Source organism: Chenopodium quinoa, unplaced genomic scaffold, assembly GCF_001683475.1.
Source record: "Chenopodium quinoa cultivar QQ74 unplaced genomic scaffold, ASM168347v1, whole genome shotgun sequence".
NCBI classification, from domain to species: domain Eukaryota; kingdom Viridiplantae; phylum Streptophyta; class Magnoliopsida; order Caryophyllales; family Amaranthaceae; genus Chenopodium; species Chenopodium quinoa.
This window is the reverse complement of record NW_018743405.1, coordinates 4,497,669-4,524,585: the sequence shown is the minus strand read 5'-3', so window position 1 is coordinate 4,524,585 and position 26,917 is coordinate 4,497,669. Positions and strand designations below refer to the sequence as shown.

Sequence of the window (26,917 nt, the reverse complement as noted above, 5' to 3'; positions counted from 1 at the left end):
CCTCACGCATCGACACCAACCCGATCCTACCCATTTTCCCCTCCTTGAAACCACCCTAGCCACCACCTCCACACGTATCAAACCTATGAAACCTAGCTTTGACCACTAATTCGACCCCAAATCAACATATTTAACCAATTCGACTACAAAAATAAACAAATTCGACCCCCAAAATCAACAATTTTGACCCCAAAATTGAAAAGTCGACTCCAAAAAACAACAAATTCGACCCCAAATCAACAAATTCGACCACAAAATCAACAAATTTGACCCCAAAAACCAACAAATTCGAACCCAAAACCAACAAATTCGACCCCAAAAATCAGCATTTTCGATAAATTTGACCCCCTAAAGTCAACAAATTTGACCCCAAAATCACAAAAAAAAAACCTAGAAATTTCAAACCAAATTTGGGAAACGAGAGGGAATCGGGGAAGGGAGAAGGGTGGTTGATTTTGGCTAGGGAGGATGGCTGATTTCGGCGTTCCGACAAACGATTTTTATTTGGTGATTATGAAAGAAGAGAGAGGGTGGGTCGGGAACTAGGGAGGGGTGGTCGTTTTGGGATTGGGTGTTGGTGGTGGGGTCTCCGGCGGGGTAGAGGGTTGAGACGTCGTCCGCCGCACCGAGCTGAGCTCCGGCAAGGAAAGGAGGGCTGGTGGTTGGGGAGGGGTTTGGATTATTTGTTTTTATTTTTAAAAAAATAATTTGAAGGATATTGATGTAAATCTATTGTTACTTAACCTAAGATTAACCCTGGTTAATCGTTTGGTGGGAAGGAGATTAGTGGTTGCTCGTTTGGTGGCTGGTGGGAAGGAGATTAGTGGTTGCTCGTTTGGTGGCTGGTGGAGTGAGATTGGTGGATGGTTATTGCTTATTTGGTGGCCAATGGGGAGAGTGAGTGAGGGAAAGCAAGTCGGAGTCACAATGTATCATTTTTTATGTACTATTTTTTTTAAGTATTTAATACCATTAAAGTACAAATTTTATAACTTTGTTATTGTATTTGTTGCAAAATACATATAACCTATGCATCAATACTATGGACCTGTTCTCTTCAGCTTAATTTCCTCCAATCAATTCAGTTCCTAATTTCCTTATCTCACAATTCAATTTAGCTCCAATATAAAGCAGAACAGGCCCTACATCAGCCATTTAATATATATATATATATACACACACTGTAGAAAAAAAGAAAATGGAAAGAAACAGCAACAAGTGTTCCTTTACTATTAGTAATGCTAAAGTTGATGCATTTAGAACCTAACAAAAAAGAACCAAAATAAAACCCAAAATCAACTTCAAATATACTTCAGAGAAGCTTCACATTGTCCACAATCACGATCCTGTCCTTACAGAAAACTATGCGTCTATTAGAAGGGGGAAAAATGAACAAAGAATATTACTTGGAATATAACAAACTGAAGGTATCATTGAAGGCCCAAAAGTACATTTTCAGTATACACTGGTATACTATATAAGTATATATTAAATCAGTAAAAAGAATGGGATTATACAAAACTGACCTTAACAATTTTCTCACATCTAAGTTTTGACTTAAGCTTACAGTTTCATTTATCATATTTACACCCCAGATGATGTCCGGTTAATCCTTTGGGCTCCTAATTTTGGAGCAGCAGGTTTTGTTCCTCGACCTCTGCCTAAAGAAAGGGGCTTGGCTTTTGTCATGGGAGGTGGAGCAGCTATAGCACCCCACAAGTCATCATCATTTGTCGTTGAAGCTCCCAAATTCAATGACTTTGAAGTGGCCTTGGGAGGAGGGGCAGCTATCTCACCCCACAACTCATCGTCATCTTTGTTTTTTCGCACAGTGCTTTTTGAATGCAAACCTGAAGCTGAAAAAGAAAAACATCCATCAGTTACTAATTTATCAAAACTGAAAAAAAAAAAAAAAAACGGTTTTGATAAGATCAGGGATCTATGACACTAACATCTTTTTCTCCATTGCTTGTTTCACATTGAGGTACTCTATGCATTTTCACTTTGTTTGAATTTTTAAGCAATAATATAAAAACAGCCAGACAGTACACTACAAAATAGAGGATACAAACATGACATGCGAGTCAATTGCACAGGCTCACAATCAATCTTGAAAATACTAATATACAGCAGATTAGCAAAAGTTTGTTTACATCAGTCCTCAATTAATTCTATTTTCAAACACAGATTAAATTCCATCTTATTACTTCGTAGTAATATCCCAATTAAGATAAACACCCAAAGAGCGGACTTGAATCAAAGTTCCTTATATACTACAGAGTCTAGAGTGCTGTATACAACAATTTATGAAGCATTACAGCTACAAGTTTAAGAAAAAACCATAGTTTTAAGATAATTTGATTGACTTTTTTTAATTTTTGAAGTAATAGAAATTTAGAGTTTTGACACATAAATTGGCAACAACAGGCTAACCAACAAGCTAAGCAAGAATTTTTATGCAACAGTAAGCCTATTCTGTTACTTGGTCAATGTGCATATTTTATACGGTCAAGACACGTGTAGAGCAAACTACCTGCTGATTTTGGTTGAGACAATGCAGGCTTAGACTGTGCAACTGGCCTTTTTTGAGCAGCCTGGATGTTTGCAAGGACTGGAGATGGCTTTGGTTCATCAAGCGATTCAAAATCATTCCAACCGTCTTTGTCACTATCATGCTCATCAAGCCCATTCTCAGTTTCCTCCCAGCCATCCGTTGAGGTTGGAGAAGCTGGGACAGGATGATCAACTAAATCCACACTGGAACTTGTGCGAAGAGGTGACATTATTGCACTAGTAGCAACAGCATCCACAACTGAAACCATTAACAAAGTGAGATAACTTTGCTGGAAGCAGATTTTCTATACAACCATAGATCAATAACTATACAAAATACTGCCACTATCACATTTGATGTGATTAAGTTTTACTTGATATCCCATATTATACAACACATGTATAGAGAATAACCGATATATCGAGCCTTTACTAATAAAAAAGATAGATTGGGACAGATAGAGCCAGAACCCCAAAACAAGCAGCTAAAACACATGTTAGAACTTATAGATTCATCTAAAAGTTCATTCCAGTTTATCTCTATAATAATGGTTCTCATCCACTCCTCATGGAAACTAACGAAAAGAAATTCAAATGTTCAGCAGCTGACATCACATGCTCTTATGGTATCCTTTCTAAACCTAGCACATAACGACGACATTTCTGCATGAGAAATCAACAAATGCTTGCACAAAACACATGATATGACCTGTGATTTCTAAACCAGGCATATCTTACTATAAAACCCAGCAAAAAGAACTTAGAAGAGTTGGAACCTAATCTGCTTTTAACCGGATTCCAATCAGATTACAATGTAAAATGAACACAGACAAGACTAAAAGTGAAGCCGAGCCCACTAGCAATTTATCATGTTGGAGCAGAAATTGAGCTTCAGGAAGGACAATAGACACACCTGAATTGGCATCAGAGCTAGTTGCAGCAAGTGGTGCAGTAGAACCCCCAGATGCAAGTGGTGCCTGCTCGGAAGTTTTTCCTTTCAAAGTCAAGTTGCTCATAGCCCATCTGTACCATACATTTGTTATTACTACATATTTTTAGAGAAATTACATAGAAATAGTGAGTAGCTACAGAATACAGTAAGGAAATAGAACCAATACCAAAGAAAGAAAAGGAATGAGGAAAAGGAAACCCAACATAAAAATTTTAATGATTAGAAAAATAAAAAACTGATAGCAAACACAACATGAAATTCAAATAAGACCACAGGAACGAAAAACTCCATTGCAAACAAATATCTAAGAGTGATCCAATAAATTAGTATCCAAGAAGAAAAATGCAGCTCAAGCACGAAGATCTGCAGAGGAATACTACTGAACATACCAGTAGTAGAAAGTACAGAGATAAAGGTGTGTACAAATGACAAAATAATATCATCCTTAACATTATTATACACCAGCAACTCTAATATTCATTTTTCTGGGAAAAATATTGTACATTGTATACAACAATAATCTTATTTTAAATGTATTTTGAATACACTATAAATATAAAATCAGCAAACACAGGTCAGGTGATTGTTTGATTGCACTAATTTTTTTATACTTCCTCCATTCCATAAGTATTGCAACAATTACCAATTTAGGAAGTTTCACTAATATTATAACATTTCCCTATTTGCACATGTTTTCTCTCCTTCTCTTTCCTCATCACATGGGTCCAAATGTCCAATGATTCCTCTCTATCTCTCTCCTCTTCTTAAAATCCATGCCCCCACCCATGTTGCAATATTAGGGGAACGAGGGAAGTATGTTTAATGATACTGCTGAATTATATTAAGAGACGATTAAAGACTTTAAATATTGTTACGGAATAAAACTAGAAATATGATTTTGAACAATAATGTATTTACTTTTCATATATAACAGAATAACATCTTATTAATCACATTCATTTATTTACATCTTTGAACCAAAATACACGAGATTGGACAAATAGAAAGAGTAAAGATTAAAGTTACTCAATATACAACAGAAACACAACCAAGTTGAAATATAAAAACTTTTTAAAATAGTGAAAAAAAAAAAGTGTAATAAATATAATATGACATTCAAAGTAGCAACCAGAAACATCGTTCGGGCCATGCACTAGTTTTACAAATTAAAAGAAATAGAGTAGCATATGATATTACTCACCCAAGCAAGCTAGAGTTTCCATTGGTTCCAATGTTTGCCATGCTTAAATCTCCTGTATCACCCTGTCAATAAAATAGATTACAAATGGTTAACATAACCTAAAAAAAATTGGTCGAATGCCTCTATATGTGACATTCACCAAACCCTACATTAACATGATCAGACACTTAACATTGACTAAATATAATAACTTAAAGGAAAAACTCAAACTCAACATTGACTAAATATAATAACTTAAAGGAAAAACTCAAATCAAGCCCACAACCCAAAAAAAAAAAAAAAAAAAAAAAGATAATAAAATAAACACAGGATGCATACAGGTTAGGTTTGGTTCCCAGCCAGTGTTTACATAATCTTCTTAGTAGTTACAAATAGAGGATCCACATGCACATAATCATTCAAAAAATGAGTATATTAGAAACTTAACAGATACCTTTTCATTATACTGCTTCACAATCTTTAAAAATTGATCGACTGCCTGGAAGGACTTGGTTCGCACATCACTAGGTGAAAAAAGAAAGTCAGTCAGCAAGGCAAAGTTAAAAACAATCCATGTAGTCAAGAAACAATGCTGATTGGCCGTGAATTTTCAAATGCAATTACTGGAATGACTAAACATAATAAATAAATAAAGCACAACCCATAAAGGCTTACGGCTGCTATGAAATTGAATACACACATGCATGATTGTTTTCTAAAGGGAGAGACTAGAGAGAATCCCTAAATGTATGTTTCCAGATCCATTATGAGACACAGACAATGTGTACAATAATTATTATTATTCTTTAAAAAAAAATAGATGATTATACATGCATGCAGAAAGCATCGGATTCGCCTTGGGGGTTGAGTTAGAAAAGATAATTGGTGACTTGGTGTTACGTACTCATAATACATACATTCTTTTGGCGGACGAGAATGTCGAAAGGGATATTGTGGATTTAGAAGAAATTCTTTTTTTTTTTTTTTGACAAATAGAAGTTGAAATTGATGGTGATTGAAAAAAAAAAAAAAAAAAACCTTGAATATAAGTATATAACCGGGTACAGAGAACCAACTTCTACCAGGAAATTCGAATTCTAAATTCTTAATTTAATTCTTTTTTCTTTTTTTGAGGAAAGGCTGGTTCCCTTAATTCTGGTTTACAATATTATATTAGGAACCAATTCCAACCAAATCCCCATTGGAGTCGACTACTTCATTAATTTTTGTACCGCCAATATTTTTTCTAATTTTCAAAATAAATACAGAAAAAAATATGTTAGTTGCAAAGAACTTTCTACTAAGAATTTATCAAAATGTAATATGATCATCATCACTTGGAGGCTTTTCTTCTCTATTACATTAGCAAATCAAGTGGAGCATACATGAAACTTGAAGCTACATAGACTGCAAGCACCATCTGGCACTGCTAGGCTAATGGGGCTAATCTTATCCAGGAAAGACCCAATAAGGGCATAAAGTGCATAAAAATTAAGATAATTAACACAATTGCTAGACATACATTGCGTTAGGACTTTAGAAGTCCCAATTTCCCAAACCCCGTAATACAAGGAATATTGATGTAATAACAGATTAATAAGTCTAGAGAGAGGACCTGTCAGGATCTATAGTAAGCACTACTACATTTGGGAGAATTCTTGTTGCAATCTCTGAGATATCATAATAGGAACTCGTGGCACACAAGGCCATAATTCCTGTCAAAACAAAGAATACAAAAAACATATTATTAGTAGTTACATAAAACAACAAAACCAAAGGGTATTCAACTTGGTGGAAAACTACTGACTGCAATACCTGCTCCTCTTGCTGGAGGGAATGTATCGCGTAATGCACGAACTGTAAAAGCATTTATGAGAACCCTCTTTCTTGTCTTCAAACATAAAACAAAAAAGTTAGAAGCTAAATAGTATTACCAACAAAAAATAATCATTTAGTATAATTGAAAACAGTTGCAATTTGTACGTTGAAGTTAAATCTAACAAGAAAATCACAGATAATGGATTTGCAAACCAAAGGCAACATAATCAGCCAGAAACCCAGAACCAGACTGAAAGTAAGTTCCAATTAATTGATTTCATACATCAAACCGAATAAAAACTTGAAAATGAATAAAATACAGAAACAGTAGAAACACATAAATACATTGAGAAGAGAACAAGAAAGAAGCAAAAGACCAAAAGCCTAAATGCTTACCCCTTCATTGAGATAGTTTGCTATATTTCCCAGTAATATGGTGGTATTTGTTCTAATTGCTGGCTCTTCGTCAACCTGAAAAACTTATAAGCATACAAATCAGACAATGATTTAGGAAGTCCTATTAAGTTAGGAACTTGAAAATGGAACTCATTTAGTACTCGACCAAAGTCATTTAAACAAGGTCAAGTATCATAATTGGTGGGGATGGTATTGCATTTATAGTTTAATTCTGTAAGGAGAGCATCAAGCCAATGTCCACAATAATGCTTGTTCACCCTCAAACATCACTTCAAAATAAATCTGCTTCACATCTAAAGGTGATTTTTTTTAAAGAGAAATTTGAGAAGAAAAATACATTCTTGGGGATTGAGTTCCGTTACCATGACATGGGCATGGCGCTCTCTTAACAAAGTTACATATAAATTAAATACCATCATAAGTAACCTTCTACCAAATGAGCCAAACGTGAAACAAAATAGATTATGACCAACATAGTGTATTCCCTCTATTCCTTAATGTTTATCCCATTTCTCTTTTTTACAATTATTAACGCATATCCACAAGCAAGAATGTCTTTAATAAAGTATAATTAACTAAATGAAAATCAATATTTTGAAATTACACAATGAAACAAATCTAACAGGATCCCATAGATATGTTTTGTCTTATAATGATTAATCATGGTCACAATTACTTTGTTCCAATAAAGCATTCCAAATGGGACAAACATAAAAAGAGGGATTAATTTCTATCGGCATGTGAACAAATAATACCTGCAGCTTCGAAAGATACTTCAGCAATGATCCCGACATTGTCCGTTGTGAAAGCTGAAATGTATCAAAATAATGTCATGTTCAGTATGAATTACAGAATACACTCGCAATTTTGGCTTCCTCTACAAACTTTTGCAAAGATAATATTCACCAACAAAGACTCCTATCACACGATCTTTAAGAAAATGCTAGCCAAGAATATAACCATGTGAAGACTTTTACAGCTTTTTTTTTTTTTTTTGAATAGAGAAGACTTTTACAGCTACAGTAATGCTTTAGAAAATGGATTATAAGGCAGCATAAGCATAACCACTGCTAAGGCAATCAAAAAGGTTAGAGGGTGATAAACCTAGGAGGCTTCTATCAACTGAGCTCATGCTCCAGGACAAGCAATTTTCCCATTAGTAAAATTCTTGCTTAGAACTTGTCCCTTTCATAACAAGAGTTGTGTAGATAAAAATGGTAATGGGTAAAACCTGCCTCCTAGATTTTTGGTGGTACTCCCTTAGTCTCTCAATACCTTATCCATTTTGACTTTTTATGCTTTTCATACACATAGTTCAACAATATTTTTTTACTAAATCATAAATAAAAATAAATAAATTGTTGCTACCAAGGTGGATTAGTGTCATCGTATATTTTCAAAACATAATTTTTTATACTTTTGTTGTTAAATAATTAAAGATAATGATGGTCAAAATTATGTATAAGCGAAAGATACAAATAGTTAATAACGTAAAGATTCTAGGTGTGCCACTTTACTTTTTATTGATACAATACCATTACCATGTTACTTCCAAAAGAAATGAGTATACTATTCTGAGACAATGGAGCACTTAATTACCATAAAACAAGTTTTGCAACATGAAAGGCTACATCATGCACATAATTTGAAAAATAAAATAAATTTAAAAAAAAAATAGAAAACTATATATGGAGGCCTCGTGTTTTTATATTTCATTTGATGGATTTTTTTTCTTAGCATTTTCTAAAGTAACTTATTTGGGGCATAATTAATTAGTGTGCCCCTGTTGATGTTTTATGGCTAACACTTAACTTAAATATTTAAATTTACTAACCTACCCATCTTATTAACCAACCCATTCTCTCCCCACCACCAACCCAACCACCCACTCAACCTCTAAGACAATAAGCCACCCACTGTAAACCACCACCCAACCTGAAAAGCCATCCCCAAACACTCAAAACCACCTCCTATCTACTGAAAACTAAGCTCTATAGTATGATGTCATCTGCCACTTTCTCTGACAGTGTTTCTTAAATAAGAGAAGATAACAAAAGTCTGAAAACTCTGAACCTTTCCCACTTAAATGTACTAGAAAAGCACATAAAGGTAAAAGAATACTGGTTGTTTCAGTCATCAAGTCATTCTACAGTCCTAAATCTATCAGGCATCACATGATGAAGTCAATAAGCAATATGAGACAAAAAGTAAGATTAATTCATAATCATTCAACTATGAGCACAATATACAAACAGCTAATGAACTAAAGAGCAATACAAATCCTATTCCTAAAATTAGACATAAAATGAGAGTATCATTCAAAATCAGACAGAAAATATTGATAATTACTAATACCTTTGGTGCTAGAACAAGTATTGATTTCAATGTCAACTCTCGAAGAAAAGCTGATGTGTCACTGAATCCAGTAGCAACATAAGGATATACCTAATCAAAAATAACAACACAAAATTAAGTACAAGAGAGAGAGAGAATGAAAGAATATTATTATATCAAGTGGCAAAAAGCATAGATAGCTTAATCTGACAAAGGGAAGCATATCACGGTTAAAATGAACATAATAAGTATGCTGTGATCGCTATCATACTTGTTCATCAACAATTTGTGCAGATAATGACTCTCCATATTGCTCAATATGCTGAAGCAATCCAACTCTTATAGCTCGATCATTGGATGAAAAGAGCTTCACAATGGTTGGTAGCACCTAAAAAGAAAGCAAAGTGGCAAACCTATCAATAAATAGCATATAAGCTCATATAAAGGACAACAATTAATGCCAAAGATTGGTCAGGAATTGAACATGCGGATAAAAGATCAGTTATCCCTCGCACAAATAAGGAGGAATACAATTCAGGGGGACCAGAAAGATCATGACCTTGATACTAAATTCTTCAGGTGGAAGCCAAGAGCTCATCTTCATCAATGCTGTCAAAGCAAGAGCACCGGCTGAGCCAAATTCTAGAGCAGAAGCTAGTAGTGGAAGTATCTAAGAAAAAGTAAAACCAGTAATTAGAGAAATAATAGAAAAGGCAGCCTTCATAAAAACATGTAAAAGTGAAGGTAGATAAATGAGAGTTAACTGAAGTTCAGACAAGAGTAGTACTTTCTTCAGCACAATTTGGCGAGGAAGTTGATCAGACAGAGTTGGAAGCTTGCGAAAAAATGTATCTTTCTCCACACTGTCCTTTAAACTAAGAACCTCCATGAAATGTATTGTATCCACCAACTTATTTTGAAAGTATTCTGAAAGATGGGGCAAATACTATAAACATGTTATAACAGAAAATGGCTACCAAACAAGAAAAGCCTAAGAAAAAAATAAAAACTACATAGTAAACACAGCATAGGAGCATATAATTATATTGATTTTTAAACAAAGACCTAAACTTTCAAAGGCAAACTGACAACGAATTGAACCTCTAGCCTCAAACATATAGCATGCTATAGATTGCAGGACTTACCACTATTTTCTATAAGCTTGGAAGTGTTTAATCTCTTGGAAGGCATGGAACTCAATAGCCTCTGATAATCTGGAAGCAACAACTGAAAGAACAGGAAATCAACACATAAAAGCATTTGTCATCTGTTTGAAGACATCAAGACTAGCCAAATACAACACATGCAGTATACAATTGTGCTAAAGGAATAGCAATATAAATTAAAATTTAAAAAAAATAAATTGTTATTTAGGTTAATAACTAGTTATTAATTCACAACATTTCACAAAAATATAAAGCTCAACCTTTGGAATTGAAGAAGTATTTCGGAGTTCTTCTGTCTTGCTCAGCCTTGTACCCGAAAAGATCTCATATATCAGACAACCTGAGAGTTGTAATGCATACTTTTAGATATACATATAAATTTTTTGATAAAGAGCATATAAGATATAACACCTATCATAACCAGGAAAAGAATAAAAAAGCAACAAGGACAAATATAAAAAGCCTACAGGCATAACAATCTGAAACACCACGCATAAGCCCCTAATTTACAATATTCTAGCTTGTCTACACGTCTTCCCTTGAAGACACCTCATCTGAAATCTAACCCCTAGATGAATTAATGCTCCAAAATAATTAGATGGGTTAAATATACATAAAAGGGGCATACACACTGTCTACCAATTCCATTTCAAAATCCTCAAATTATAGAAGATGATGTAATCAGAATATCTGGATTGGAAGGGGCTCTCAGAATCAGATCGTAAGATTGGAGCATACAATTATGCAGAGTATACAAATATACTCAAATATATACACTTGTGAAGTGTTATTTTTTTCACAAAAACATCATTATATATCAGTACCACATCTTAATGGTTTGCTTGCTCTTTCAAAATTGAGTGTTAGCATGCTTTTGGTGATTTGCTTTTGTGAAAAGTTTCAGATTATCAGGAAAGAAAAGACAGAGAGAAAGTGATGCCCATCTAAAAGCCTTTTTTTTTTAAGATTTAAAAATTGTTATTAATTTGGAAAAAATAAACCAATCCTAAATAGTGGTAATGACCCTATTCTTACATACAATTATATGAGCAATCTCGCAAGAGTGCAAATCTGAGAAAGATTCTCTCACTCTGTAGTTTATTGTCAATATCAAGTTTTTAGAACTGTTTGTTGCATGATGAACAATTAAACACATATCTCTTATGCAGTACCAAGTTCCCAGAGGCTTGGGTTATAATAATAGCATTCTCATATGCTAACTTATTATTAACTAACTGAGCATGGAATCATAACAATTGCATTCAAAACTTGCACCAAACAGATGACACATGACATTGAAGCTCCAACTAAAATGTCAGCACATCAAATTCCTTTTGGGAACAATACTATGGTTTTGTTTTAGTGGTAGCACATCAAAAAATGAGTTATGACTTATAAAAACACAAAATATTGGCTTTCTCGCTACGCTTGCTTGTTTGAGGTCTTTTTCACTAATTTGACCGCAGAAACCTCTTTAAGTTCCACAATTAATTCCAGTGCTTTATACTCCATGTACTTAATATTTGATTTTGTCAGTTTGAAGGCTTAATGTATGTAAACAATCTTTTCAGTATTTACATGTGTTCCATTATATCCAATGAGTCATTGTATTTGCTTCAGTATTGATAAGGCTTATAACTAAAAAAGCTAAATCATGAGGAGCTTAATGTCCATCTAAATACCTAAAGCGCAACAATTTTTTATCGACCCTTATAACATACTACCTCCATTCCAAATTAGTTGACACATTTCTTTTATCACCTTTGCCAACGCATAAATTTAAGCGAAAATATCTTTAATTATATTATTGTAAATTAAAATGGATCTAACAAGATCCCACATGACCATTTATTTATATTTATAATTCACAATTGTTGGTCAAATTAAAGTTTATGAATAGTATCAAATTCAAACGTGTCAGCTAATTTGGAATGGAGGAAGTAGTTTTTATTTATTAGTAGTTTGAATCACGCATTGCATGCATTTAGTTCAAATGATATTAGTATTCAAGGTGCTATGAAATATGAATGCCATCAAATTGTCTTTTATTACCCTGATACTGATTAATACTACTATAGAAAAAGGCGGGCTTTGAATGTTGGAATGAAATATTGCTGGTAAGGTTTTGAGTTTTCATCAAAATTTAATTTCTATGTACCCATATACCATATATTCCAGAGGAACTTAAAAGGATTTGGCCACCTGGTTGCCTTTTCAACCTTTTTTTTTTTTTCTGTCATTTGAGAATAGAATGGGGTTGATCACTTTTAAATTTTGTGGATGACTATAAGGAATAATCACTTTTGGTTCATGTAGCCGACCCCACTTATGGGATTAAGGCTTTGATTGATAGATTGATTGATGGACTGAGAATAAAAAACCTTGTATAATCTCTTGGGTCACCAATACAAAACCTCTAACCTTCTTTAAATTTAAAATAAGTTTCTTCTTTTAATATAGAACAGTCCTCTCTCTCTCCCTCTGTGTATCATGGTCTAACATTCAGACATAAATTTCACAGCACAGATAAGCAGTTGAATACGAGAAAGAAACTTACCCATTCCCCAGGAATCAATTGCCCATGGGGGAGAGCTTCTTATAGCTACCCAGTCAGACTTGACCAATTCCATTGGCTTATATTGTGTGCCAACAAGCCACGCATATTGCTGCATACAGAAGGAACAAAAATCAGTAATCACGGTTTTATTCAATATGGTATTACTCTTAAGTAATATGAGGGCCTTCAGAATACCAAACAAAACAAAACAATCTGCAGATAAAATCAGAAAAAGATACCCCAAGTGATACGAAAAATTATGAGTTTGTCAAAATACAGTAACTGCAGTTGCCCCCACACGCACACACACAAAAGAATTTGATTTTATATGCCTCGTTATTCTGCTATAAATTAGCTCAGATTAGTGGCCAAAACGAAGATATTACAGACTGAAAAGATATATTAAGGAAGACCAAGTAAAGATATGATTAAATTAATGCTAATTAAGGTGATTCATCACAATTACAGCCTCGCCAATCTTTCAAGAGAAATGACACTCCCAAAACTACAAATTATCACTCATCACAATATTCAACATGATTATCTCTCTCTAATTAGCTCTAATTGTAGAGCCTTTCTCTAACAAGCAATCTAACTTCTCCTTCAAGCTACTAACAACATTATTATAACCTGACTCCCTAATACTCCTCCCTTAATATCAATTCATATCACATTCTTCAACTTAAATCCCCCATAACCAGGTCCCAGTCCCATCAATTTGCCTCTAGCTCTTGTCCAAAATAATAATTATATAAAAAACAAATTATTTAGAAAAACACAACCACATATACTTATCTGTCCTGCAGCAGTTAAAGTTAAAAACATAGCAAAAGATTGGAAGTTTCTCTTAAAGGATTCAGAAGGATTCAATGATAATGCATCTCTTTAAATTCATCAATTGCTAACAGCATCAATGAACTACTTCTCCTTGATTCACATCAGTCTTAACACACTTATATTCTTATAATGATGTTCAAACACTGCTTCATGAATCTAGTTTCTTACAAAGTCAGCTTCTTCTTGTAATAATTATTCAACAAATAATTTTCTTTAAGAAATATTTACACTGCAGTAGCATTTCTCTTTGAGGAAATGTTTCATCTTTTTATTTATGGCTTTGTTGTTATGAACCGGGTCGATCCACCTCAACAAGCTGTTCGGGTGTACAAAACAGGCACAAGCAACAGGACAAGAAGCAAGATCAGGGGCAGCAGCAAGTGTAGCAACAAGAAGACAAACAAGTTAAATGTTCCACTAAGGAGTGTGGCAAAGGGGCTGCAGTCACGTTGTTACAGAATAGGATAAAAGCTTTGATGGTTAGGGCACTTGTGTTAGGGTGTAGAGCTTGGTATAAAAAGAGAGAGCAATGTAATAGTGTTTCTCATGTTGTTGGAAGTAATAGTAAGTACTGTAGAGCAGAAGCCTTCAAGGAATGAGCTTTAGCTTTCTCCATTGTAGCCGTTATTTTCAAGTTTAATCAAAAAGATCCAAGCTTTCCCCTGTTTCTCTGTTATATTGTTTCATACAAATATCTTGAGTATCCTAGTCTATAGCATTTGTGCATTACTCTTGTGATCTAAAATAAATTTACATATTCGATAGGGCTGATATGCTATCAGGTGATGTGAGGAAGTTAGCAACAAGTACTTTGAATGCACAAACCTTCTATGATCTCAAAATATCCCTTAAACAGTAGCTCAATTATAGTGCTATATAACTCATAATATTCTTTGATGTATGCAAGGACTCGATATCCTAAAAAAAAAAGTAGTGTGCATAAAGAGAGCAATTAAGCGCTGAAAAATATTACCAGCATTGACCCTGTAGAACCTTCCTTGTTTCCGTCAAACTCAGATAAGACATCAAAAGCATGTAACTTCCAGTCCAATGTTTGAGTAACCACCACACTCCCCAAGCAAACATTAGCATGAATCTGTTTCAGAAATAGTATTAGGAGAATAAATCAAATTGCCAGCGACTAGAATGGAAAGACGTAAACACATTCAAACTTATATACTGAAAACAATGAACTAATTGTGAAAGAATACTCTGGGGTCCCAAAGACAAAGAAATGATGAATTTTGGTTCATATCCCAAACAAACATGGGGCAGAAATAAAAGTACAATAGAGCTCAAATTACACCCTCTGTATACCTTTAAATATTCCACTTCTTATATGGTCAAACTTCAATAACTAACACCGCAATTTTATACTATTACATAAAGCATAATCATGTGGAATCTTGCCAAATTTGTTCAAAGTTCATTTTCAACATCTTAACATTTTTATATTTTTTTAAACCGTCTCAAAAGATTTTAAAATTAAGGTGAGCACTGAAGACCAATAAATACAAAGTTTATCCAGCCACACAAAAAATAAATACACATACAAAATCAAATATCTAGGCCAACAAAATAGAGCCATCTTAAGGAAGATTAGCAACACTCATACAGATTAAAATTAGATAGAATATAACAGAAAAAGAAAGTAATGTCATGCAACCACCATAAAATTTCCAAGTCACCCAAATAGTAAGATTATAGATTTAACAAATAACAATGACAATAATAATAAAACTTATTAATCATCAAATTCTATTAAAGCTGTAAGCCATAGAAGAGAAATCTTACAAGCTTACAATCGTTATTCAAAAAGCTCACTGCTTTGCCGATCTGGTGCAATCCCCAGGCAAAATACTCATCCCTGCCGCCAAAAAAGAGTGAAACAAAATTAGAGCTATAAGTTATCAAAAAGAAAGGAAACCAAACACAAAACTACATCAAATCACTTCCAGTATCAGAAGACACCAGAATTAGGAACAGACATAAATATTATAATAACATCCTTTTCTGCAGTAAATTAAAAATTAAAGCAATTTTTGAGAATCGTGTCGGATTTCTTATAATAAAATTAAAATAAAATAAAATACATCACTCTTATTCACTTTCACCAAACTGCAAACATCTAATAATGAAAAATTGTAATGAACACAAGGCATCGAATAAATTTATTAAAACAAACAGCAGTATCATATTGTCCTAAAGAAAGGGAAAGGCAATCAACTACCTTGATTCCCTTCCTTTTGACCAATATTATCATTCCCTTTACCCCTCTCCCATGCCCCAACTTTCCTCTACTATGAACCCCTCCCCCCCCCCCCCCTTAAAACCCCAAATGAATCATCCTAATCCCTTAACTCTTCTACACCCAATCAAGTTAACTACAAATTTGAACATCCAGTACATCATACCACCACGTATCCCATTTTCCTAATGCCTAAATTTGCTAACCCCAATCACTGGCAAACCGGCCCAACCACCAATGCCACCCCACCAAACCCCTCCAAACCACTCACCAGCCATAAAAACCTACCCTTAACCTCGAAAATACCTACCCACCTTAGAAAACACCGAGTCCACCTCCTAATTACCTCCAAAACCCATCATCACCAATTTACCATAACTACCCCACCCACAAAAACCACCTTCCACTCCACAATGTAAATATACCCAAATGACCACAAAAAACAACACCCAATCCCCTAAATTTCACCCCAACCACCTCTAAAATAACCTAGCCACATAAAAATAAAAATAAATAAATAAACAAATACATAAAAAAAATTTAAAAAAAAAAAAAAAAAAAAAAACACCTCACTAACGCCAAAACAACTTTTAACCGTTTGACAATCACACCACTTACCCTAAAATAACTTTGCACATTAAAAAATCTCACCCACAAAAAAAGTAGATCCAAGAAAGAAGATAGGATAAAGGAGAGAAAGAGAAGCAGTGGTGACAGTGGCATTAGAGGGGAGTGGCAATGGCGGTGGAGGGGAGGATTGGCGGTGGTTGCAGTAGATGAAAGGGATGGATGATGTTGGTTGTATGGTTTCCGTTTCTTTTTTTTTAAAAATAAACAACCTAGGAGAAAGGAGGGTCTTGCTTTCCTTTCTCCTTATATCCCTTTCATATGTCTTTGACCTTTATTGTTTGCAAATGCCCCCTTGCCTTTTCTCCAAGATATAAAGAATCAAGCATTCAAAATCAAAAGAAAAAAAGAAAAATGGAATCCAATAATCCAACCTTTAGTCGGTCTTCCATAAACAATCCCACCTTTTGAAATTCCAGAAACCGTCATCTTCCATTAACGATCCCATTGACCTACAACCTATTAAACAGGTTAAAAAAAAATCTTTTTTTTTTAACTAGATTTCTTCTCAAGCCACCATTCCACCACCATGGCCACCCCAACACTCACCCCTTACCGCCACCCCCACCCACGAAACTCTCTAACCACGCCAAAAAATCATATAACCACCCCTAAAACCCAACCCCCGCCTCGAAAACTCCACTCACAGCCGAAAAACCCCACCCACCTGAAACTCAACCCTCTGCCCGAAATACTCCACCCCAGCCGAAAATTCCACTCAAAGCCCCGAAATTCTCCACCCCAACCCCGAAAGTTCCACCCACAGCCTCGAAAAACGCCACCCATCCTAAAACCCAACCCTAATACTCAACCCCGACAGCCCTAATCGCCTCTCAATTCGATTTTTGGTTTGAAATTAAACACAAATTATGATTTCAATAATCTGATTGAAAGGGAAATTGATGAATTCAGAGGAGAGAGAAACATACAGAAGAGAGAAAGAGAAGGAGAAGGAGAAATAGGGGTTCTGGTGCTAGCGTGCGAAGAACAAGAGTGCGATATGGGCTATGGTTTGGGTTGGATTTTTAGGGAAGCTAGGCGGTTGCGGCAGTGGTTGCGAGTGTGATATTCGGGTTTCAAAGGTTTGGTTCCGGCGCCTTGGAGGGGTAGTTTGGGTAACCAGAGAAAGCAAGGGCGGAGATGGGGAGGGGATGCGGTGGCGGATTTTTTTTATTATTAAAAATTAGAATAAACCTACTACAAATTGACACGTGTCTTTTAATCTAAGAAAATTGGACAGGGTTTGTTAATGGAAGATGGGGGTTAAAAGTGAGATTGTTTCTAGAATTTCAAAAGGTGGGATTATTTATGAAAAACCGACTAAAGGTGGGATTATTAGATTCCATTTTTCCAAGAAAAAAAAGGTAGAGCTCAAATTAGTATAAAAGTTTGAAGCAAAACCCTTCCATTTGGGCATATCACCTACCCAACCCCATTTGCCTTCAATCAGTCATGGTCCTCTCAATATCATATCAAACCAATGTAATTTCCCCTCCTCTCAAAAAAGATTAATAAAAAATGTAAAAATAAAAAGAGAGAGAAAATTTTATGATAGGCAACAAGCCTCCAATCACAAGACTAACCCGCAAAGGTCGCCTATCTTTAGTACTCCCTCCGTGTTTTAATAAGTGTTACACTTCCTCTTTTTTTTTTTTTTTTTTTTTTTTTTTGCAAAAAAGTACATTTAAATATTATATCTCTCTCCTCTCATGGTCCCCATCTAAACCCACTACTAATTTTTTATTATATATTTCCTCTTACATTCATTACTTTTTAATAAACTATTAACCTCATTATCTTTCTTTTAGAATTTTTTAATACTTCAACCGCCCCACTTACCTCTTATTTTATCCAAGTCAATTAAATTGCCTAAAACTAGATGTTGGTCAAACTGTAACACTTATTAAAACACGGAGGGAGTAACAAAAGGCCCAAAATTGATGTGATAAGGAGGATTTCGTTTTCTTTTTTCCTTTTTAAATACCAATTTAAATATAAGATATATATAAAAATGAGAGAGTAAGAGGTTTTGTTTCGATTATTCTTCAATGTTCACAACTTTTGGTTGTCACACACTAGAAAAAATTTAAACTTTGGACTTATTTTTAAGATCCTTAATTATTTAAAGAAAAAATACACTTTATTAATCCCCACTTTGCTCAATTTACTTTAAATAATCTCAACTTTCAATTATTCTGCAACAATCCCGACTTTCACCTGCATTATCTTTCTTCAATCTCAAACCGGTCAACGAAAGTCAATGACCTCTTATTCTAGGTAACTTGACACATGTCAAGTTGTAATTGGCTCAAAAACTAAAAAAAATTAATAAAAATATTAAAGCAAATCAATTTAAAAAAAAAAAAAAACAACCAAGCCACCACCAGCTCACAACCGTCGGCGATGGTCACTCACCCCAAACCACCATCTCCGTAGCCCAGCCCCCAAAACCTCCCCAGAAATCGCCATACCACCGTGAAAAACCGGCCTACTCAGCCTTTCCCCACCCCCGAACTAGCCAAAGCCGAAACCCTTGCCTTGAACCCGCCACCCACATATCCCGAAACCACCATAACCTAAGCTGACGATCTTGAAACCGCCACCCATAACTCTCGAAACCACCATAACCAAAAGCTGACAACCTTGAAACCGCCATCCATAACCCCCGAAACCAACTGTAACAACCCTAACCCTTAAAATCACTTCTCCAACCCGCAAAACCACCAAAAATGCAGCCCCCTCACTTTCTCTCTCCTCCAATTGCCTTAAAACGCAAATAAACAAAGTGAGGGTAGGGTTTTGTTGCGGGGAGGGAGGGAGGGAGGTCGGAAAATTGGGGTTGGGGATCGAAGAGGGCGGTTTGGAAGTAGAGGTTGCCGGTTGGTGAAGGACAGCCACCAACATTTGGTGGCCGGTGGTCTTTGGTTTTTTTTTTTAATTCTAATTAATTTATTCTTATTTTGGTGAAGCAATTAGCATGCAACACGTGTCAAATAAATGGTTTAAAAAAAAATTAACCCTTTCTTTAGGTAACCTGTAATTTGGCTTGAAGAAAGAAAACGCATGTGAAAGTTGGGATCATTGCAGAATAATCAAAAGTTGGGATTATTTAAAGTAAATTGGGCAAAGTTGGGATTATTAAAGTGCATTTTTCCATATTTATATCAATATTTACAAGTCTAACGGCATACAAAATATAATTAGTGAGAGGTACAATTCTAATCACTCTTCTATGCTTCTAATTTCTAGATGTCATTTCAAACACACCCACATGTATATATAAAAAGCTTAATTTTAGCAAATAAAATCCAAGGCATATAGGCCTATCGTTAGTCCAATCATTCAAACATATATAAACTCATAGGTTCACTAGAGTGGGGCTAGAATTTTCCCTAAGGAACTCAATTTTTCCTTGCGAACAACTTTTCCCCTATTTAGGGCTTTTTACCTTTTGGATCTACTTGTGTAATATATTTCTAGTTATGAATGAAATATTAAGTACAGTACACATACCTTTGTTTGCCATCTAAACCCAACTCCTTGATTTTTTCTGACAATGGTGTGACAGGTTCAGTAACAATATAAATCGTGACCTTGGTATTAGATCCATCAAACATCTCAACCTCAGTACTATGAAGAAATGATAATATATTAGGATGTCTGACCTGCAAAAACAACCAAAACTGCATCTTCAAGTACACAAAATATTTGAGAAAAAACAAGTGGAGTAAGAAGCATCAAGCAAAACAGATGGTCAACCACCAAACGACCAAAGGAGAAAAATGTACCAAACAAGGCAGCTAGAGAACCAGACATGCCTGTCACCCCTTGATAGCTGTTTATATGGTGGACTTTATCTTCAATTGACAGAACAAAATAAATTCAGACAATACTTCAATTAAACGATTATATGTGGATCTTGAATACCAATTTTTACTAGAACCTCAATTCTCTCTAATATATGGTTTGTATTGTGTACCCTGATCCACATTGAATTGTGACACTAGTATGCTTCCATATATGTCATGTCCAGGTCCATACTCTCTATGCCCCCACAATATAGCTCCTAGTTGACTTAGGCACAAATTTTAATAGTAATTGTTGAGTATAAAAAAATACGCGGAAGTGGATGAAGAAAAAAGCAACTTAGATAATGCTTAATGTCAGAAAGAATAGATGTATTGGAGTGAGAAGTAAAAAACTAATTTCAAACCATTACATTTTATTTTGTAACGTAAAAAGAACACATTCAAGAATGTCCTAAATGGTAATATGAATCCATATTCTAAAACTGAAGTTGGGTTTCCTTGATAAAGAGTTGCACATGGGTTTCCTGCAGCTGATATCCAGAAGAAGAATGATCCCCAGTCCTCTAAGCTTTTTGAAACTTGGGTGGGGTCACAAGTGAAGATATCGAATACCCAACTACAAAAGAACTTTTTCCATTCCAAGTCACAACAGTTTTGCCATTAGGAGAAACAACAAATTCAGTTGTCCATAAGTTCTTTCTCTTTGGCACTTATCATTAGCCTTGTTAGGGATAATATGGGTATAACCTTGTTTGTTAAAGGATGTGTTTGTTGCCAAGAAAAGATTGAACTGATGAATAAAGTTTGGTTGGTTAAAGTTGAAAAATAAATCCTTTAGCAATTTGGCAATACATTTGGAGAGGTAAAAGGCAATGACTTTTAAGGAGTTTCAATTTGTGAGGCTGTTGTTTAGTTCCGTCAAGTTTTAGCTTGTGAACACCATTAGAATTTTCTAGATTACTTTGACCATGACTTGAAGACATTAACTTATTCAAGAATGAAAATACAATTGGGAATTAATAGGTTTAAGGGAATACAGTAACGTGAGTGGCATACCGTCCGCAATCGCTTTACCCCATTGCGGCCAGCAGCTATATGACCATCTTGGGCACTTCCTGAAAGAGAGAATATTGAAACCGGAGACCCATCATCCTGGAACAATAGATCAATGATACGGAATTAAAAAACTATAACCAGATAAATAACTTTTCAACAGTGCACACACACACACAAATAAAAAAAAAATGGAAAAACATATTTGATCTTTGTCAAACAAAAGATTATATTAAATATTAAACCACTAACATTTTGCAGATGCACTTGCACTCCAATATTCCATGCCTTTAACAATGAATGGCACTAAGTAAAACTCAATGTGATCTCAATAGAAGTAATTCTTACTTTAGAAAGAGCTTTTCAGAGGTGAAAGTGTCCTATCCCTATCACCAAGAATCTTGTCAACATTTTGGAGGGGAAGGAGGGGGAAATGGATTTTGAAAGCTAAGTAGTACATTGACACAAGTTACTCTTCTCTTTCTAAAGACGTGCATGAATTGGGAACAAGTTATTAATAGGATAATAAAAGTCAAACTAAAGAACATGAAAGTAAATAGAAGTAGTAGTAAGGAAAGATGAAATAGTAATAGTATAATTGTAAGGGGATTATGTATTTGCTTTGCGATGGTGTGGTAAGAAGTGAAGAAATGGGAAACATTACCCTCATTTTGGAGGTAATACTCATCCTATAGTGAGGGTGGGATACCGTTACCCTCATTATGAGGGTAATAATTTTTCCATCACACTTTTTTCCTCATATCACCACCACCTTATTTCATCTTCAACTCCTTATCTCATTTAACATCACCTCTAATCATTTACATTTTTCTTAGTTTAACATTATTATTCCCTTAGGGACCATTTGGTATGGGCTCTTCAAGAAAGGGTAAGAGAATGAATCAGGTTGATTCCCTCACTTGCTTGTTAGGTCATTTTTTTCATACTCTTTCGGTCTTTCCCCTCTTGCTTCCCCCACTTTCCTTAACCCAATAGTATTTCCATTCCCTTTCCTAAGCCACCCACACAATAGTACCCATAAACACTACCACCATAAATAACAACCAGTCCAAACAACAATAATAAAGTCACCTTCATCACCATCACCACCACCACCCCACCTTCATCACCACCGCTAACAAACCACCCATAACAAATCAAACCAAACCCAACCACCAAATACCACCTTCACCACCACATAACCCCTATCAATCACTCAAAACCAACCTCACCTTCTCCAAAACCACGCCCCACCTGCACGACACCACCACCACCCCCCCCCCATCGAAAACCCAACCCTCTTCCACCGAAAAACAACCATTCAAAAACCTATAACATTAAAAAAAAAGTTAGAAATCACCTTTTAATATATTCAAGCATGGCTTTAAAAGGTCAAATTTGACCATAAAAACACTAGATCTAGAGTTTTCATATTCAAATTTGACCATTAAAACCTTGAATTTAAGCTTCAATGATGGTGATGAAACAATAAGATGAGAAGAGAAAAGTGGCTGCAATGGAAGCAAGGAGAAGGGGTGGCGACAATAAAGGGTGACATTTTTATATTAATGTGTGGTGTGGTGTAGTGGTGGTGCAATAGTAAGAAGAGAGAGGAAGGTGAATAACCAAATATTACTCAAACAACAATTAGATCAAAGGGTTTTGCTTTCCATTCTCTCTTACCTTTCTTAATTCCATTCTTTTTTACCCCGTGCGAACCAAATGGCCCCTTAATACATTACCACCAATCCAAGCATAGCCTATGAATAACCAAATACCCTTTCTCCTCTCCTATACATTGCTACTTTCGTTCTTACAAGATATTTTCATTTCCTTTTGAAACGTTTGTCAATGAACATTTTAAATCGTTAAAATTTTATAATTACATGCTAGTAAGTAGTAACATTTATCTATGTTTGATAATCTAAGAGTATTCATCAAAATGAAACAACATTGCCACACTTTACTATGTTTTTTTCTCATATATAGGAAAGAACTTAGAATATTCTCTTAAGCTATCAATACTGTCTAGATTCTATATAAGAACTTTTAGGAAATGGGTGAGTTACAATTATGCTTCCAACATAACTTCCTACACTCTTCTAGTTCCATCAATTGCCACATTTCACCTAACACTATGCAATAAGCCCCATCATGCAAATCCAAACTCTCCTTACCACTATTAACGTAATCTTATTCTCATCGCTTTCTCTCTCCCTCCTTTCCATCCATATACTCTCTCCATTTTATTTTTTTTAATAAGCTAGAGTTACTATTTTCGTCCATTTTTTTAAAAGCTAGAGTTCTATTTTGGGAAATCTCTTTATATTTAATGATATATCTTTACCCACTAATGTCCCCCCTCTTACTTTATCACTTCTCACTCCTCCAATGGTCTCACTCCCTCTCACCACTTTTTTTTCAATAAAATAATAACCTTATCTACCCCACTAACATATTTTTTTTTATTAAACCACCTAAAACCCCGCGCAATCCAATCTCTAACCTATAAAAAAAGGGAGGAAGTATTATCTTGGACCTCTTTGAAGATTGGATGTTTTTCTCTCTAAAAGAAGAAACAAAATCCATTAGTAATTTTCTCCACTTAGGAGCATCAAAGACCAATCCTCTATATAAGAAATAAAAAATAAAAAACACACTTTTAACCTTCTTCCGTCTCTTCTCATTTTCCGTTCCTTTCCTTCTCAAGTTAACTAGGTTGAAATTAAGTTCTTAAGGCGACAACTTCCATAGGCTAACATTAAAATGTTCAAACCTACATTTATTCATTAACCAATTAATAACAGAAGGGATGGAAAGTGGGGACAAAGTAAGAGAAAATAGGAGCTTTTAAAACAAGGGAAATTATATAATAATTATCCTAAATTTCTAGAAGGAAATTTTCACCCCTAGAATAAATATCTTTGAAACTATCTCTTTCTAAATCAACTCTTCTAATAAATGTATTGATACCACGCATGTCCTAAACACATTCAAGCTGCAACCAACTAACCCATAAAATCAGAATGTCGATTCAATATCAACCAGCAATATTCTTTTGCGCCTCACCAAACTAACTCATCTCAGGTGCAGTTTGCATCACTAGACCAAAGCCAAATAGCAATTGCATATCTAAGATCCTAGTAAAACATAGAATCCCAATTCATCCATCCATTGTTCAATCACAATTAGCTGCAGGAGAAATCAACAACCATTGTCTTACTCTAACCAGCATATCCAACTAATGAAATGAGCTTGAATATCAAACAATAAAAAAATAAAAAATGAAAATAAAAACTTGGAAAGACCTGTAAACACCCCTCAAGACAATTCCCAAATCCCAATTGCCACAAATCCAACCCATTCACAGCAATCAAGTATTTCATACCACCCAGCTACACGAGCCGAACTAAATCACTACGAAATCGAGTTAAAATGAACACTATGAATTCAATTACAACAAATACAATCAATAAACATAGTACATTCAACTCAAGAAGACTTTCCGACTAACATGACGATTCGCCGACAATACGATTCAGATTCCCACTAATCACCCCAATATAAAAATTCCATTCACACCAAAAACGTAGTGCAATTACAACACAATTCAATTAAAATCAACAAAGTCACAACAACTGCTAACTTGGGCACCAAAAAAAATCAATCACCCACCAAAATTAGAGGAAATTGATCACAAAAAAATGCAGAAACAAGTTAAAAATACCTTAGAAGTGCCTTGAGAATGAACCCAAGAACCCCAAGCAGAAGAATATGGTTCCCCAATATTGTAGGGTAGATCCTTAACGCCAGTGCCAGATCCTGCAACTACTCCTTTCAAGAACTTGAACATCTTTAGCTTTTTGCTTTACGCTTCTCGATCTCGGAGATTGAGATTGAAGATGAAAGAGAGTAGTGCAAGGCCAACTTGAACGAACGAACAAATGATGTGTGTGAGATCTGTAAATATTCAAAGCAATTTTCCTCAAAAAAAAAAAAATATTCAAAGCAATACCAACAGAATTTAGCCTTTGCAAGAGAGAAGGTTCATACGTAATACGGAATACTCTAATTTTTTTTTTACGAGTCCGTTCTCGACTCCTCGCATTGTAAAAAATTTGATTAAAAAAAAAATTGCCAAAAATATTTTTACATATAACCTTTAGCCTATTCTTTTTTTTAATAACTAGTCGCCCTCTCACTCGCTACGCGCGCGATAGTTCTGCGTATTTTTGCTTTGGTTGTATTATGAAATGAATAGTTTTAGGTGATTATTGAACTGTATTGTATAATTTTTTAATTTTAAAAACGAAATATAAATTTGAATGGGTATTAAAGGGAAAAGGAAAATTATCGTCCAAAGTTTGTTTCACTTTATGGATTACAAGCATGGGCGAACCCATGAAGGAACAAGGGGGGACCATTGTCCCCCACCTTCGGAGAAAAAAAAAACAGAGGAAAAAAAATTTAAGAAAAAAAATAAAACTGGGAAAATAGTTATATAAAATTCAGTATAAATATAAACAAGAAGTTTGCCTTAGTTAAGTTGGTATTTTACCGGGTAACGCTCCCTTTTTGTCTTGAAATTCCAATTTTACCCCTAACATATAAATACGGTTTTTTCCTTCCCGGCCAACATTTCTCACTTTCTTACTTCTCTCTCTAACTCTCTTACTCTCTAACTATCTAAAACACTCTAAAAAAAATTTTAAAAAAAAAATTTCACAAATTTTTCTTCATTTTAAAAAAAAACAACAATCATACACAAAAAAATGGGTGATTCGAGGCGGATTAGGCTGAAATTCGGAGGGAGGAGCTTTGGCGGCGATGGTGGCAACGGCGGAGGCGACGAGGTAAAAATTTTTTTTTTTTTAATTACGGATCCAGGAACTTCCGCCCAAAAAATCCGGAAGTTCCATAGAGGATCCGCCTGGAATTTCCGGATCCTCCATGGAACATCCGGATTTTCTGGGCGGATGTTCCAAATTTTTTATTTTTTTGTTTTTTTTTCCCGATAATAATATGGTTTTGTTATTTTTAATTGTTAATTTTAAATTATTTTTTTTTTTGGATTTTGTTATTTTTTTTGTTATTTTGAAGTGTTATGGTTATTATTATTATTATTGTTATTATTATTGTTGTTATTATTATGGTTAGTATATTTTGTAATGTTATTATTTTTAAAAATATGATAATTTTTATTATTTTGTTGATATTAGGGTTTTTATTATTATTATTATTATGGTTATTGTTGTTGTTAATTTAATTTTTTTTTTTTTTTTGGATTTTGTTATTTTTGTTGTTATTTTGAAGTGTTATGGTTAGTATTATTATTATTATTATTATTATTATTATTATTATTATTA

At 34.5% G+C, this 26,917-nt stretch overlaps 1 protein-coding gene across 1 annotated transcript; it reads right to left on the bottom strand.

Moving 5' to 3' along the window:
- Window positions 1–1,391: 1,391 nt before the first annotated feature.
- Window positions 1,392–25,624, bottom strand: LOC110738995 (probable inactive serine/threonine-protein kinase scy1). The gene is made up of 21 exons (XM_021919444.1): window positions 25,279–25,624; window positions 21,555–21,650; window positions 20,203–20,354; window positions 15,609–15,681; window positions 14,788–14,910; window positions 12,978–13,086; window positions 10,681–10,760; window positions 10,400–10,481; window positions 10,042–10,181; window positions 9,814–9,924; window positions 9,526–9,642; window positions 9,276–9,365; window positions 7,676–7,729; window positions 6,900–6,974; window positions 6,501–6,576; window positions 6,301–6,400; window positions 5,140–5,209; window positions 4,707–4,768; window positions 3,467–3,576; window positions 2,534–2,812; window positions 1,392–1,856 (listed from the first exon to the last, which is right to left on the bottom strand). Exons 1-21 carry the CDS (start codon window positions 25,402–25,404, stop codon window positions 1,585–1,587), a joined length of 2,397 nt encoding a protein of 798 aa, XP_021775136.1. The 5' UTR covers window positions 25,405–25,624; the 3' UTR covers window positions 1,392–1,584.
- Between the last annotated feature and the right edge of the window lie 1,293 nt (window positions 25,625–26,917).

Excerpts from the sequence above, each read along its gene's own strand:
- LOC110738995 (XM_021919444.1), bottom strand. The coding sequence starts at position 25,404 with ATGTTCAAGTTCTTGAAAGGAGTAGTTGCAGGATCTGGCACTGGCGTT. Across the intron at positions 14,911-15,608 it reads TGAATAACGATTGTAAGCTT|ATTCATGCTAATGTTTGCTT; the intron begins GTAAGATTTCTC and ends TTTCTGAAACAG. Across the intron at positions 9,643-9,813 it reads CTGAAGAATTTAGTATCAAG|GTGCTACCAACCATTGTGAA; the intron begins GTCATGATCTTT and ends CTTTCTTTTTAG.